Source organism: Crassostrea angulata, chromosome 3 (genome assembly GCF_025612915.1).
Source record: "Crassostrea angulata isolate pt1a10 chromosome 3, ASM2561291v2, whole genome shotgun sequence".
Classification (NCBI taxonomy): Eukaryota; Metazoa; Mollusca; class Bivalvia; order Ostreida; family Ostreidae; genus Magallana; species Magallana angulata.
In genome coordinates this window covers 20,470,610-20,487,983 of record NC_069113.1, presented here as the reverse complement: position 1 = coordinate 20,487,983, position 17,374 = coordinate 20,470,610, and the positions used below count along the sequence as shown (strand labels likewise).

Here is a 17,374-nt window from a genome sequence, read left to right as displayed (position 1 = left end):
GTGGTAAGGCAACAACAATATCTGTAGTGTGGGGGTAGCTTACAACGCTAGGATTGGTGGTAAGGCAACAACAATGTCTGTGGTGTGGGGGTAGCTTATAACGCTAGGATTGGTGGTAAGGCAACAACAATATCTGTGGTGTGGGGATAGCTTACAACGCTAGGATTGGTGGTAGCAACAACAATATCTGTGGTGTGGGGGTAGCTTACAATGCTAGGATTGGTGGTAAGGCAACAACAATATCTGTGGTGTGGGGGTAGCTTACAACGCTAGGATTGGTGGTAGCAACAACAATATCTGTAGTGTGGGGGTAGCTTACAACGCTAGGATTGGTGGTAAGGCAACAACAATATCTGTGGTGTGGGGGTAGCTTAGAACGCTAGGATTGGTGGTAAGGCAACAACAATCTCTGTGGTGTGGGGGTAGCTTACAATGCTAGGATTGGTGGTAAGGCAACAACAATATCTGTAGTGTGGGGGTAGCTTACAACACTAGGATTGGTGGTAGCAACAACAATATCTGTAGTGTGGGGGTAGCTTACAACGCTAGGATTGGTGGTAGCAACAACAATATCTGTAGTGTGGGGGTAGCTTACAACACTAGGATTGGTGGTAAGGCAACAACAATATCTGTGGTGTGGGGGTAGCTTACAATGCTAGGATTGGTGGTAAGGCAACAACAATATCTGTGGTGTGGGGGTAGCTTACAATGCTAGGATTGGTGGTAAGGCAACAACAATCTCTGTGGTGTGGGGGTAGCTTACAACGGTAGGATGGGTGGTAAGTCATTGAAATATCTGTAGTGTGGGGGTAGCTTACAACATGGATTGGTGGTAAGGCAACAACAATATCTGTGGTGTGGGGGTAGCTTACAACGCTAGGATTGGTGGTAAGGCAACAACAATATCTGTGGTGTGGGGGTAGCTTATAACGCTAGGATTAGGGGTAAGACAACAACCAAAACCTAAAAAGTTATGAAAGAACACCAAAATTTTACACATATGAAGTGGGTTAGGGTTTCTGATTGGCACAGTATAAAGCCAGTAGACACCTGATAACAATGGCACATGCAAGAAAAAAAACCAAACATACAAAAACAGAACCAAACCAAAACAAGCTACCAAATTGTAGAAAGTAGGAAATGATAGTTGATATGATAGTGTATTTGGATGGTTGCCATTGTTTCATACCCTAATTCTGTCAACTTACACCAAATTATTTGAGAGTATCTATGGGGCCCTTCCATGAGTTAATTTTCCATAGCAGTCTTCTTTTCGATTGACAAATCCTAATGGGAAAGTACCAATATAAACATGTATATTTAAGACATAGTCATATGTTTGAAAATTAATTTCATTTTGTTTTTCCCTCAATATGATAAGGTGATTAGGTTGATGTATATTTTAACAGAAATTGTAACAGTTTTCATTCATAACAAAATTTGAAACAATTTTACACCTTTACACCTATGACTACACACATGTTTGAATTTACCTGTGCAGGTGTGCGGATGTTGGACGGTGATGTAACAGATTCAGTGGAGGCTCAGTCCCTCAGTCTCAGGAACAACCATATAGATATTTACAGCGCCTCCTGGGGGCCGGACGACGACGGACGCACCGTGGACGGGCCTGCCACGCTGGCCAGGAAAGCCTTCTACGATGGAATCACCAAGGTTGTCAACATGAGCATCTACTCTCTGATGTATAAGTTCTGCAGTGCATGTGATGGGATATGATTTGTTTCTGAGTTTTGTGTGTTCCTATCCCTGATTCTTGAGTGAGGGGAAAGAAATACACAAGTTATGTTGGTTGTAAGATCTCATCCCATCACCAATCTTTTGAGATTCTTTTTTTTTTTCGCATGTTTGTATTTCATATAGTTTTTTTTATCCATGCTTGCTCTTTGACAAAAGCTTTTACGTTAAGAAATACACTATGAATCATAAGCCATTTAATACTCGAGTAATATCCTCCTGATCTGAATACATTAAAAGTAAAATAATTAACTTGCAATAATTTTTAATGCCCTAAGCACTGCTTCGTCTTGTCTACTAACTCAAAGAAGTTTAAATATTTGTCAGTTAAAGGTATGTTTGTGAAATTTTTTTCTTAAAAAAAGACAAATAAAAAATATCTAACTCTGTGTTTTAATTCTTATAGGGTCGTGGTGGTCGGGGGTCGATCTTCGTGTGGGCGTCGGGCAACGGGGGTCGGGATGGGGACAGCTGTAATTGTGACGGCTACACCAACAGTATCTACACACTGTCCATCAGCAGTGCCACAGAAAACGGCAACATCCCCTGGTATTCCGAGGCGTGCTCCTCCACCCTGGCTACCACCTACAGCAGTGGCTCTGGGGGCGAGAGACAGATCGTAAGTCGCTTGCTCACCACTTCACTCTGGTGGTTCGGATAAATTTTAAGTGCTTACATTTGACAATTTATCTGAAGTAGCATTCTTATTTGCTCGCTTGAAATATTGGATTGTAGTAGTTATCTGGGAAAACTTTAATCAAATTCAATTGTTCATTATGTGAGTTACCAATATCATAGAGTCAGCTTTCTTTTGATATAGCTGGAGTAATCAGGCATGGTAAGATGTCAGATGTAGGGTAAATGTTGGTCATAAAGGAACTTTCTTCATCTCCCCATATCCATATTCTTACATGGAAATTAATATGATAAAACAAATCTCATTTATAAGGAAACAAAATTTCATGTCCCCATGAACCCCGTAGGAACAAAACAACTGTTTATTTATGCTGCATTCAAAAGTCTATTCATCTTTCTGACACTTTTGATTCCATGCAGTCATACATCAATGAACTCATTGTAGGTAACCACAGACCTAAGGAAGATCTGCACGGTCAATCACACAGGGACCTCAGCTAGTGCCCCCCTGGCCGCAGGGATTTGTGCCCTGGCCCTGGAGGCTAAGTATGTACACATAGATGCTCAACATATCTGGGGTTTTTTCGCATGTCACAAAATTTGTGAAACATTTTTATTTCCTTCAGTCATTTTTTGGCATTTAAAAAGTTTCTTATAGAAAATGATACAGGGTGTTATTTCTGCATATTCAATAATTTGCGATTTAAAAAAGATAAAAAGCGATAAAAGCAAAAATTAGATCATCGCAAAAATTACGAGATACATGGTATGTGTAGTGTAAAATCATGATTATTTATATTTTGGAGATAATTTTATGTTGATGGATGGCTTTTATGTATCTGCTCCCACAAGTTCATATGCATCTACTAGTACCCAAGATATCATTCTTTATTGTGTGTTAAACAACTGGTGAAACCATGAATTAAACTCCACAAAATCATGTTAAACCACTGAAATACTGAGTAAATGATTCTAGTGTTTACACCTTGTAGATTCTCTTTTCAGAAAAAAAAAGGTTTTGTCCAAATGAGATAAAGAGCATATAGTTGGCAATTGATAGTCATACTTGTCATGCATTGATTTTTTTTTACCTTTCATGGAATGTTAAGACTTGATTTTCTTTCTGAAGTCCGACGTTAACATGGAGAGACATGCAGCATATAGTCGTCAACACAGCCAGAAAGGCAAATCTGGACCCTCGTGTTTGGACCACAAATGGAGTGGGAAGACAAGGTAATCACAGACACAAACCAGTGGTAGATATCTGTTTTATCAAATGGAATTCTTGTTCTTTTTTGTAGCAGTGATGGACGACCAATGGCTTTTTCTTAGTCAAAGGGGAATAACTCTAAGTAACATTGGATGTTGATTTTTTTTAGTGAGCCACTCGTTTGGTTTTGGCTTAATGGATGCCGGTGCTATGGTCCGCCTTGCCCGTAACTGGACCTCGGTCCCTCCTCAGCACATCTGTGAGATCGCAGGATCCCAGGAACGCAACAAGTAACCTATATAAAAATTGTCTTGTTTTTATAAAAGAAAGTAAATGGAAATCAGATTCCGAGGAAAATTTTGGAATTTTTTTGTTCTAGAATGAATGAAGAAGATTTATACATGTATTAAGATTAAATTTGAATTTTTTAAAACTATAAGGATTATAATGTGAATTCTAAATAAAGGCAGTTGGGATTAGGTCTATAAACTTTTTCCATAGGCCAATTCCAATGAACGGCAAGTTGGTGATCACTCTGGACACAGACGGCTGCAAAGGCACCCCAAACTATGTGAGATATCTCGAGCACGTTCAGGCTCGAATCACTCTCACAGCTGACAGGCGAGGGGAGGTTGTGATCTACCTAACCTCGCCCAGTAACACGAGATCCACCCTCCTTGCTCGTCGAGAGCGCGATTACTCCCGGGAGGGGTTCAACAACTGGGCCTTCATGACCACACATAACTGGGGGGAGGAGGCCGAAGGCAGATGGTTCCTGCAGATTGAGAATGGGGCCAGTTCATGTGAGTTCTATGATTAGATTAGTGTTTTGGTATGCAGAGCTTATTTAACACTTGTTGTTTTTTTTTCAATTTCTTTTTATAGTTACCGGTATATATAGATTGGAGAAACCTAGATATTTTCATTTTTGATTGTTCTGATCTGTTGTGGCATGAAGTACATACCACTTCATTTTGTTATTAACATCTGGTTTGTTAATGAGTTTGCTTCTGTTTGAATAAAATACGATTATTGACTATGTTTCACATGACATTATGAGACAATGTAGGTTTCATTTCTATGTTATTTTCATCATCTCTGTCATCAAAATATGATTTCCATGTACTGTTTTCATGTATAAAGTATTGAGCTGATAGGCTGCTTTTGTGATTCAACCTTTCATTTAACTGCATATCCATCATAAGAACAAAAAAAGAAATCATGATGTTGTCCGACTCAAATTCCCATATAAGAAGACTTGGCTATTTCTTTTATCTAAGGTACTAGTTTACACAAACAAAAATTTATACTCTTTATGATGAATAATTCAATAATGTGTGAAAAGAAAGATGTAAATATGAGCAATAAAATGCTTTTGTTGATAATTCAATTAACATACGGATATGAAGGTGGCAATCATTACAGTAAAAATTTACATAACCGCTAACATGGGTTACCGATATGTATTTTTTCTTTAGTGTTGCTACTTTCATACCAGCATGAATCACCAACAAAAGCATTTTATTGTTAAAATAGTTCATGTTTAGATTTTTTTGGTCATAGATGATTCTCTCTTTTATCTCAAATTTCAAAGGATAGCTTATCACTAAGGGGGATCATTAAACCCATTTTTCTTTTTTTTAATGGGGGTTTGATGATTGTAAAATAAAAGAAAGACTTGCCCTTATAAATGTTATGCTTGTATGAAACTGATGTTTAGTGGGAAGGAGTGTAAAAATATTGATGTAATGGTTATATCAAAAATGTAAACAAAATTACACACTAGTTACTTGATTCCTATGAAATCATTAACAAAATAAATGAAAACTAGCTGTAAGATCTATGAAGGAATGAAAGTAGCACATATATACTGGGCACAGCTATATATGTTGAGCGCGGTGATGCATGTAGAAACAAATTTGCTGTTTGTTATTTGTGTTGCTTTTTTTCATGTTAACTTTTAATTTCTATTTTTTAAATTATGATATGATTTGTAGATTACATTAGATTTGCATTTTTTGTGTTTGTATTTTCTGTACATTTCTGGTATGTACTTGTATATATATATACATGTATATGCAATTATAACATCCTATGAAGGAATCCATGTAAGAAACTATTTGAGTTTGAAATAGGAACCAGATCATTTACAATATTGTAAAATTAAAGATTAAAACAATATAGTATACATCCCTTTATATATGGTCTATCAAATTGTCATCCAATGGCATCAATATGATCCATTGTATAATGTGTTTCGGCCTAGCTGTAATCTTTTATCAGTTAATATGTTATATCTAGAATTTAAGGTTTTTTCTTGAAAGAAATTGACTTTTCTTTGTGAAAACATTTGTTATGAATTTTATAAAGCTGATACATGGTTTTTTTTTAATGTATAAAAAATTTAACCTTTATTGGTTAATATGTGAAAAATGTGCTTTTAATTCAAAAAATTTGATTTTTTTAAAGATAAAAATGTACATATATTTCTTTTTTCTGTATTAAAATAGTGACAGTTCAATATTCTTGAATGCCATATAGTAACCCTTTTGAAGTGTTTGTTTTTCTAATTTATGTTTTGTTACAGTCAGTAATGCTGAAATGAGGGACTGGGTTTTAGTATTATACGGCACGGAGACCAACCCTCAGGACATGCCCACCACGCCCACCACGACCACCACCATCTCCCGCAACAACCCCAAAAAGCGCCACGAAGATGGTGTGTCTCGTAGTGAATCATCTGAAAGTCCTGTTGTTAAAACAGGGACACATCCAATTTCAAATAATTATCCAAAACGCATCATAAATTACCCCAAACCAAAGTACTATGATGATTATAATTACTATGGCAACCATCAATCGCATGAAAATCACACTTGCATTTTTGAGACTTTGGCCAAGAAAAACAACATGTCCACTGGTGAATATTTGCGGATGGTGCGATCTAATCTGTCTAAATCTGAAGGCAAGCCAAACTCGTCTGTTGCATGCCTGATTCCACCGTCAATGATGTTGTGTTGTTTTGTTGTCTCCGTGTATATACATCAGTGTACATGTATATACACCTCACTGTGCTCTTAACTTTTAGTTGCTGCTCAGATTATGTTTCTTTATTTCTCACGGATATTACATATTCCTTTTACTTTAATAGACACTCTGAATTCTTGTAGTCAGACCAAGGGTGGGTTATTCATCAAGGCATGGCACCCCACTGCATTTTGGAGCATGACAAGTTGTCATATTAACCTAAATGAAGTGGTATAGAGCATCGTTTCATCTTGATTCTTTTACTATTTCTTTTACTATAGGTCTGTAAGCATTTCCAAACCACATATGTCATCTTTGTAAAACGATTTTTCTAGGTATCAGCTTTATATCTTCAGACGAATTCATAGTAGTTAAATTTTTTGTTTGAAATATAAATATAATATAAAATTTTATTGAAAAATAATTCATATTTAAAAAAATATTGTGGACCAAAGCTTTTTCTAACCACTATTGTCAATGTTTTGTATTTTGTACACATGCAATTATAAAACAAAATCTGGACAGTTTCTGAATCTCATATCCAAGCCCTTTGCTAAATGGGGGGGATGGGGGGGTTGAGGGAGAATGAGAATATTGACCCAGCTTCAACCTCACCCTATGCTGATGTGCTGATTTTTTGGGGGAAGGGGGGGGGGGGCGTGTAAAGGAATTGAAGAGGAGGATTGAGACTGCTGGCTTTACCCTTAAACTACCAGTGAAGCTTTAATGGATACCAGTACTGTGGACAAGTTCCCTCAATATTACTGTCAGGTTGGGGGGGGGGAAGTCTGCTTGTCTTGATTCTAGGTTAATGAGACATTTTAATTTACTGAAAATTCTTCATCAATTTCAATTTTTATCAGGTTTTCTCACCGTCAAAGAGTAGAATGTAATTGAGGATATATATATTTCCTATGTCGTGTTCATCCTTTCCCTTCATTCATTTACTGCATTACTGCACATGAAAGTATGGTTTGGTGGGGGGGGGGGGGGGGGGGGGGGAAGGGGGTCAGAGTCATACATAGAAGGATTTTATTTCTCTCTGTGTTTTTTTGGGGGTTTTTTCATTTGTCTCCTCTGTTCGATGTTTATTTCTAGAAGATTGGCTTAGTATGATTTCCAGTATCTTATGTTTGAGGTTTCTCCTCGTGCATTGCTCTCCTGACTGTCTCCTACTCATTGTGTGCATGAAGTTATAAAACAAGAAGGATATCTATGGTGTACATGTAATAGACACCTTGAAACATACAGATTCTTCATACAACAAGCACTGTTGAAGACCTATATACACTCATTCTGTCATACATCTGTACTTCATCCGACAAGCGCTGTCAGATCCAACAACCACTGTTGGGACCTATATACACTCGTTGTGGCGTATATCGGTACTTCATCCGACAAGCACTAGCTGTCGGAGACCTTAATACACTTGTTCAGCGAATATTCTGTTGTTTAATAAGCAGAGACTGTCTAATGGTCGCTAACAGGTCTGGAGTACTGTTGTAGGAATATTGATACATCACTGATCAATGAGTGAACATTAACCCCCCTTTTGTTTCTAATTACACATCTATTGATATCCTTCTTATCTTGTACATGTATACAGCCAGTGCCAATAGAAAATGCAACGTAGCTGTATCAAACTAGATTGTAGAACGGATTGTATAGTGACATGTTATGACACTCTTCTTTTTGTATATATAATTGCCTATTTTAGATATATAGCAAAACTAATAACTCCAGATAATCTAATACTGAGAGATGAAGCATATTAAATGTATTATATGAAATAAACATTGCATATGATGTAGATTTAAGTGGTAATGTACATGTACATACGAGTTGGCTGTGCAGTGTATACTGTAAATCTGGAAATTTTTAACGTAGATAAATGTTTAGCAAATTTGTGCGTGCTCTGCATTCAAAAACTTTTTTCCAAAAACAGGGTTCGACACTAACGGTAGACCGGCGGCCCGAGTCCACCAAAATTTGGGAAGGTCCACCAACAGTTCAGGTACTGGTGGACTGTCGGTCCACTAAAGTTTTAAACTTTTATTATGAAAATCAGATTATCAATTCAAATTCTTACATTGAAATTGACAACTAAAAATGAATAAATGAAGTTTTGTGACTGCGGTAACTTCCCCAGAATTTCCTCATCAAAAGAAGTTGAAGTTATTCTGTCCTCTGAGTTCATGATTGTGTAAATTAACTTCATTGGCAATAAAATGATAGTTGATTATTAAAAAGACATTGTTAATACAAAATACAAACTAAAACAATTATAATTTAACCAGTTGGCCATCCTCTACATAGCGGCGATAAATGGGTCTTTGGGTTAGTCTAATACCCCTATAAATACACTGCATGAAGTAAAGAGACAGACTTTTATTTGTCACTTAGCTTACAAAATGATGAGATATTATCAACAAAAATTTCAACATTAATAAAGGTCCACTAGAATTTGTGAAGGTCCACCAAAAATTCTTGACCAGTGGACCTGCAGTCCATGAAAGTAAAAAAGTTAGTGTCAAACCCTGAAAAAATCAACAATGAAAAAAATTGTAAATAAAAATTTTGCCAAAGGAGTCAATAAGTAAAAGTCCTATACAAAACCTGTTTTTTTAACCAGGTAATTGCCCCCTATAACCCCAAGTAGAGAAAGGCTGCACTCGCAAACGATATCTTTTAGTTGGAATCTTAAAAGTCGGGAGTGGTTTGAAAGTTATTGCCAACATCTCAAATGATTGTCAATTTATTCTTAAAAGTATTAACACCACCTTTGTTAGGTTTGTTGGTTAAAATCAAAATCTGACCATCGATCATGCCCAGTGATTTTCTAGTTGCAGTGTGCATGTCAATAAGGGTAACATTTAATATTTGAGTTCTCTTTATTTTTAGGGCTGATGACAATTCGCAAAAATTAAAAACGTAAAAATTAATCCATAGCTTTATGACTCAGGTTCAAAAAAAATTAATCGATGTAAAAATTAATCCATAGCTTTATTACTCGGGTTCGCAAAAATTAAATAACGTAAAAATTTCCAGATTTTCGGTATATCGTAGAGTGTTTTAGCATTGATAAACAAGTGCACTTTTTTTCTCATATATGTAGAACAGTAGTTGACCATCTGCATCCTCTTCCATATTAACTAAGATACATAATTATAATTAACCTTATTCTTGAACTGACTAAACATTAATTTCTTGTATTAAAATTCCTCTCTCTCTTTCGTCTTTCCAGCTGAGATAAAGGACTGGAGACTGACAATGTATGGGACAGAGAAACACCCCCAGAGTCAGAATGTGTCCCAACCAGTCTACCGCAAGCACGTCAACAAATGCCCAGAGGGCACCTGCTTTGGTTTGTGTCTTTTGCTTTCGTCTTCCTTAATTTAGTTTTTAACGTTTTTTGTAAATAATTGAAATATTTCATGGACGTAAGTGTAATCTGAATTCATTTATATATACGATTAACTTTTTTGTTTTTGTGGTTTTAATATAATTATATATCTTTCTAAAATGCAGAATTCAATTGGCCCCATGATATTTTCACTTATTTCACTGAACTTTATGGTAAAGTTAGTTTTTTTTTTATGAGGAAAACATTATTTAGCTTTTTAATTTAGTACATCATACAGTTTTAAGATGAGAGCTACAGTTCTGCAGTAAAGGGAAATAAGATAGTTTTGATAATTATTCTTACATACAGTAATGTTTGCAATGCACAATGTGACTTTGATAGGTGGAATTACTTTTAAAAAAAATTTCTGTGACTGTTAGTTAAATATGAATAGAATGCTGGTTAATTTATTGACATTGCTTTAAATGGAACTTTGATATCTCTTTCAGAATGCAAAGTAGGATTTTACAAACACAAGGATGAGTGTGTTGCAACTTGTCCAGAACAGTTTTACGGTGACATAGAAACAGTTGTGTCGCGAAGAAACTCCTCAAGAAAGACCAAAAAAGAGCCTATTTTTTTCAGACAAGGGGCTTGCAATCCTTGCAATGAGGCCTGCAATACATGTAAAGGCCCAGATCTAGAGGACTGCTTTCAGTGCAACAAAGGCTACGAGCTCCGGGATAATCTGTGTCGCAAGAAACTGATCATGAATTTCTTGGACCCTGACATGTTGAGTTTCTTTGTCTGGGTCATCATCCTATGCACCTCCGCCATTCTGTTGTTTGGAGTCATCTTCATCATCTTGCAGGCAAGGGACCACAGAATTCTGTGTTGGAAGGAGAAGAGACATTTGGATGAGGGTAAAGGCAAATACAATGGGGTCAAGTCAGTCAGTGAGGGCAAGAAAGAGCGCGACCACTTAAATGTGGTGGTCAGGAATGTTCATTACCGGCACGATGACAATGACTTTATGCTAAATAGGCCGTTACCTCCACTTCCTGTTTCCCATCATGCCGTTTCCCACCACACAAGACATTATCATCCATTCAGAACTTAGCTGGTGTCACCATCAGAACACTGTATGTTTATGTTCTAGTGTTCACATTTGTCTGCTGAAATCAAACCCTACTGCCAAGAACGATTCAGTTTTGTGGATCAGTGTGATGCCAAAAAAAAAAAAAAATTGTTCTCTCAGACTTGAGTTTATAGAACAAGCACAGTTTTCAGGTTTTTTCGCATGTATTAAATAGTGAAAGGGCACCTTGTGAAAGAAGGCGGTTCTTCATATTAGCATAGTGAGGGTTGTGCAATTCTTCTGCTGAGTATATTATCCAACAACTTCAATTGTCAGGTTGTCTCAATCACATTAAGTTATGCTTTTTACTGTTTTATACTTTGTATAGATATTTATTGTTACAGTTAATGAGAATTTTTTTTTGTTTCTTTCACATGATAATATGACTTGAATGTTTGTTATTTTAACTTATTGGCCAATTGCGGACCATTCTTGCGTTATATGTTAATTACCGCACCAAGAATACGTCTGTCGTGCTAGACTACTTCTTGTCAGTGCTAATATGTGGCTCAGTATTGAAAATTAGGGCCTTTGGTCAGTAGCATCTCATAACATGTATATGTTTCATCAACTTCATTTTCAACATTAACTGATTATTCTGTGTTAATGAAATATTTATAATAAACATTGGTATTTGATTATAAAAGATGCTTGAAGTTCGATATTGCCTTCTTCATCAATCTTTCAGCATCGCCTAAATTTGCTTTAAAAAAATATAAAAATTGAGAAAAAAAAAATAAGATTTTAAAGTCTGAAAACCTTAAAATTAGAGTTCATTTTGAAACTGAAATGTTTGACAATGGAGATACAAGTGTTAGCTAGGTGAGAGAGGTTGTTACATGTACAGATGTTCAACAAAAGAAACCTGTATCAATTTTTGTGAATGCACAATTTGTACTGTGTATACATGTACATAATTTTAAGAGTTTCTGTAACTCAAAGTCTCATTTGCAGGTGTTCACTTGATGATAGTTATCTGTTTTTTTGTATTGTGGTGTTTCATATGAAAGTGTGTATGTGTGTGTGGTTGTTTCCCTTAGGCCAGTCTGTTTTTCAATTTGCAAATTTTGACAAATTTTGATAAACATGGCTATACGTATATGTACCTATCTGAGTTTGAATATTTTCTGTTCACCTGTAGTATCTATGAAATCCCACCTTTCACTCAGAACAAACACAAATGTATTAACTCTCTTCTTAATCACAGTTTTCGGAGAAGGAAAATGACGGCATTATTTATATTGTATGTATTTAATTCTTTTCACATATGTCTATAATACAGAAATATCTTGCACAAATGGATCCTATATTTCACATGGAAACTTTTTTCATTGTTATATAAATCTTTGTTTCAGGGATAAATTATACATGTACATGTAGTTCGTGAAAGACCCTTTGTCTCTGGTATATATGCAGTGTGTTGAATTGCACGTAACACAAGTGACCCATGCAATTGAAAAGTGGCCTTACTCTACCCAATGGTCAAAAACACCAGAAAATGTGTGTATGTAAGAGTAACCACTCTATTTATGGGAAGACTATGATTTTCCAAGTATTATCTATTTTATTTCAAGGATGAGACAAACTAATACATGTATCCACAAGTTGTACGTAGAAAATTGGTCTGAAGCAGCCATAAATACACGTAACACAAAAATGTACAATTTCGTTATTTTAATTTTTTGGGGGGAGGGGGGTAAATAGATATCAAGTCTTGATAAGATGTAGGGAGAAAAAGTCTTAAAATTTTATAGAGGAGTATACTCAAGCAAGTGTAGTTGTAATATTGATGACAAAAAAATCATTTTTAGTTTGAATGGGGGTTTTTATTGACCATACTTGCACAATTCCTTAATTTTTGGCAAGTGTCACTTAAATTGATGGCATTATTTTATTATTTTATGATTTCCTAATTATATTTCTTGAAATTTCAAAGACTCATTTCTACATTGGTTTCACAAACATATCATTTGTGTGATACAGTATGCAGCATTAATTACTTAATTGAAATGTTTGGAGGTGTTTTTTTGATTAATTGTTTTTTCTTTCAGTCATACAATTTACCCTATTTACCCTCTTATTTCATCTCATATTTTTTCCTCGTATAGATGAATTTTTAACTCAGCTGCAGATTGTGGCTCAACATGAAATTTCTGGTTGACAGGTTGAAGACATACATTTTTTCAAAAAGTAAAAAAAACCCAAAAAACTTGCACTTTACATTAAACAAAAATTTGCTTTAGTTTTAGACTTATTAACTTGAATTTCATGTAGATACATGTATATTCTGTATTCAGATATGCAGCTAAGGTGAACTGATTAAAACAAAGTCAGATTGTTATATTTGAATGAAATAATGCTCCATTTTTTCTTTTTCATTCTCTGACTGATTGTAAACCTAGTGCTTCAATATGATGCCACTGAATATTGGTATATCTTTACTAATTTATTAAATTAATGAAAACGTTCAATTCTGTTTGAACTTTTTCATGAGGTCACAATGACCATAGCACACAACTATTGCTTGTCACTTGGATTTTTGTAAACATGAAATCTCGGTAATTTTAACAATTCTGAGCAATTTGCCTTTTCCAAATGTAAATATAAATAATTAACAGCAATATTAAATTTAAACGTTCACCAGGATATGAGCTTGGTTGGTACGTGATCAAATCTTCTGGATTTGATCATGAGACCATATTTCTTTGTTTGATCATGTGACCAAGCAAGTTCATATTCTGTTGAACTACTTAACTTGCATTTTATTTCTTAAATGAAAACCGTCAGTACAGAAAGGTTATGAATGTAAATAAATCATCAGAACTTTCAAAGATGTTAAGAAAGGTAAAGAAAATCAAAAGCTAAAATAGCTTATGAAACATTTTTGGTCTAAAATTCCTAGCTCTCATTTGTAAAACTTGTATATATAGTCATCTTTTAGATTGAACTGCATCAATGGTACCTAAAATAACTATAACTGTGTGAAGAAATAAAGTACTAGAATGTAAAGTTTTGATAATTTTTTGTTTTCTTAGCTTTCAATAATCTTTTTTTTTTCTGTATGTCATTGAGTGAAAAAATCATTAAGTACAGAACCTGAAACAAAAATTAATGTATGTGTTGTATTTCATAATTACAAGTGACATGTATTGACAATTTGTTCATGCAATGTAGATTGATCTGCCTCAAATTGTAGAATATTTCAAAGTGTTACACGTTACATATTGATAATTTTCTTAAATTAAATTCTTTTTGAATTTAATGTTTGATGTCTACTTCATTAGTGTAGGAATATTTAAAACACTTCATTAGTTGATGTTACAAATTAAATTTTACTTCGCTTCACTTTTACTTGAAACTTGGGGAAAAGATACTTAGTTGAAATTGAATATTTCTCTTTAGGGAGTTATCCCACTAAAAGTCAAATCTAATATTCTTCCATGCCAGCTGATAAAACAAACCTCAAGGAAAACTCAAATGTTTGATTTAATTGATGAGTGGGAGAACGAATTTTTGAAGTTGATTGCAGTAGATGAAATTACCATTTCATGTCCTAACTTTGATATTTGATTTGAATGTGAGCAAAAACTGTTTCTTGTCTTTAATATATATGAATCTCTGCACAATTAGAAGTTGAGCTCTTTGAAACATAACACTGTATGTATGTAAGTGTGTATATAATACATTTAGAAAAAGTTGATTATTTAGAAGCTCAATATTGACTTCATTGTAATAAATATGTCATGTTGGAGGTTTCTTATTTTTTATTTACTGATGTTTTAATATCCTTCATACCTTGAAACTAAGAGATGTAAACATATTTCATTAATTCTTGTCAACTAATTAACACAAGTTCAAGTGAAATTTACATTATCTAATAAAAACGCGATTGACATTAAAAATCTTTGGGGAGGTATGTTTAGACGTTCAAAAGTTCAAATGATCTCGGTAGTAGTATAACATTGGCAGGTATAAAGAAATGAATTTAGTTGAATAGAGTATCAATATCGTCAGATATTCCTGTCTAGTCACCAAGACCTTTGAAAGGGTTGCTATTAAAATTTCATGATCTGATATTTCATAAATGAAAGCTGGCATTCTGAGGATCTCCCATTTCAGACCATGGGAGATATGGTTCTCGGGTAATCCATTTTCTGTGTAATTTCACGTCTCCATCAGAGTAGTTTCTGCAGAAAGAAATTGGTTAAAGTTATTAAATGAAGTGTCAAATGAAGAGGAAACATATTGAAGATTTTTTTTTTCATTGCGTGGTTTGTCAAAGAAAACCAGGAGAATTATTGTACATCAGGATTGAGGAATAAAATTTTTGAGAATTAAAGACGAGTGAAGAAAATAAAAACAATGAAAGTAAGGGGAAAAACTAGTGTTTTATGTTTTGACACAAAATTAATGTTTGCAGCTTGGTAAACATAACATGTATGTAACAAATCTATTGTGTATGAGTTTTAACCTGTAAATTTGATTTTTGTAAGATGTTTTGATTTCTATGAAATTGAGACTTGTCAATGTTAGCTGTTTACATGTTCAGCTAATTTTTTTTTCTTTTTTCTTTTACATGTTATAACTATGGTCAGTATGTTGAGCAATAAAAAATAGTTCTTTAATTATTATTCAGCAGTGGTTTTGTATTTTATTAATTAAGAAGAAGAGTTATGTGTAAAAATATAGGAAAGCAGTCAAATTTTAAACTTAAAATTCATGAATTTTTTTTAACTGAAAAATAGTTTAGAGCAAAACAAATCATTTTAAGATATATTGAGGTAAATCTGATGGATTAAATTATGTCGAACCCCCCCCCCCCCCCCCCCCCCCCTTCAGAGCGTCCTCAAGTGAAACACATATGTACAATTTACTCCCTACAAAGTTGAAATGTAAAAATCGTCACGCAATGATCATAAACTGTCAATTTTTGTATAAAATATACTGAATCAGGATCACAGCGGACACGCCTAGTACAAAAAAATTATTGGATGAAACAAAAATACGACTAGCTGCTGCTATATGTAATATTAATAGGAAAAGGCAATTCTCCAATGATGTTGAAACCTGCTTCGACAGAGGAATTCTGACGTCAGTCCGTGCAAGTCGCGTTATGAATATTGCCAAAAGTTTCGATCGATCTCAAATAAGTCACGCATATTCAACAAACGAGACACCAATATTTATTAAAGGTGGTTCACTGCACTTTGAAAAGTTTCTCTAGGCAATGGAAGTTTATTTGATTATATTTACATCTATTTCGAGTATCATTCCCTCTATTTCTTACGGAAACTTATAGTTAATTCATAGCTCTATAGAAACAGCCAGACTGAAATCTACACGCCCCGTTTATCGATTGGACAAAATCTACAGCGGCTAAAACTTCGATTGGTCGAAACCTACAGCAACCTAAGAAATATCACGGACTGCACGAAATAATCATGATGATGTCAGACTCAAAGTCTCACAGGAGACGATTTCGCTGTGTCTGTATTTTAGCTAACGCACTTATGTATATTAACAGTAATTTAGTGCATTTTACTTACTTTTTATAATCAATTTAATATTTAGTTACAGAAAGATGTTAATATAAACAATAAAATGCTTTATGAAGGTAGCGATCATTGCAGAAAAAATTTACATAACCCGCTAACGCGTGTTATATACTTTTTCTGCAATGTCGCTTCCTTCATATCCCGAATGAATCATCAAAGTAAGCATTTCATTGTTTAAATATCTACTCCTTAATAATAATAAAAAAAAAGATTTTTCTCCACAAAGTTTCTGGCACTATATTTTTGTCGCGAAAGCTAACTTAATGACATGTTGTCTGAAAATTCTGCATCACATATTAATTCTAATAGTATATTTTATTATTTACAGTATCATTTCTGTTTGGGGCCCTATACTTCCAAAAAATGTCATGTGACATGGGTCATATATAAAACATATGAAAATTTTAGGTCCCCATCATATATGTATGCTATATGAGACCACGAAGAAGCAAAAATCTTTTATTATTAAACCATGTTACACCTCAATATGATTATTCTATATAACGCGACATCTGATTGGTTCTAGAAAATCACGTGACCGGGCGACAAAACGTCGTGTCTCCCGGGGAATAAATATCATGTCTCACCTCTTCGGAAATCTGAGGGTTTTTTTTCATCCCAAAGGTATGAAAAAGCCAATATGAGCATACGATGATGACAAATATGATGACATCAAAACATTTAATCATTTAAATTCTCTATATGCTACA

At 34.5% G+C, this 17,374-nt stretch overlaps 1 protein-coding gene across 7 annotated transcripts in view; it reads left to right on the top strand.

Annotated features, from left to right (window-relative positions):
- LOC128176426 (furin-like protease kpc-1) overlaps positions 1 to 15,740 on the top strand; it is a 40,976-nt gene extending 25,236 nt beyond the window's left edge. For 2 of the 7 annotated variants that reach the window (XM_052842735.1, XM_052842734.1), the window contains 10 exons: positions 1,502 to 1,674; positions 2,162 to 2,374; positions 2,837 to 2,937; positions 3,521 to 3,624; positions 3,771 to 3,891; positions 4,103 to 4,404; positions 6,189 to 6,566; positions 8,574 to 8,642; positions 9,873 to 9,992; positions 10,481 to 15,740. In XM_052842735.1, the coding sequence (XP_052698695.1) occupies positions 1,502 to 1,674; positions 2,162 to 2,374; positions 2,837 to 2,937; positions 3,521 to 3,624; positions 3,771 to 3,891; positions 4,103 to 4,404; positions 6,189 to 6,566; positions 8,574 to 8,642; positions 9,873 to 9,992; positions 10,481 to 11,091 (2,192 nt within the window). In that variant the 3' untranslated portion in view covers positions 11,092 to 15,740. The remainder of the gene's footprint in view (positions 1 to 1,501; positions 1,675 to 2,161; positions 2,375 to 2,836; positions 2,938 to 3,520; positions 3,625 to 3,770; positions 3,892 to 4,102; positions 4,405 to 6,188; positions 6,567 to 8,573; positions 8,643 to 9,872; positions 9,993 to 10,480) is intronic. The other 5 variants (XM_052842737.1, XM_052842740.1, XM_052842738.1 and 2 more) reach the window with 5 other exon arrangements.
- Positions 15,741 to 17,374: the final 1,634 nt, after the last annotated feature.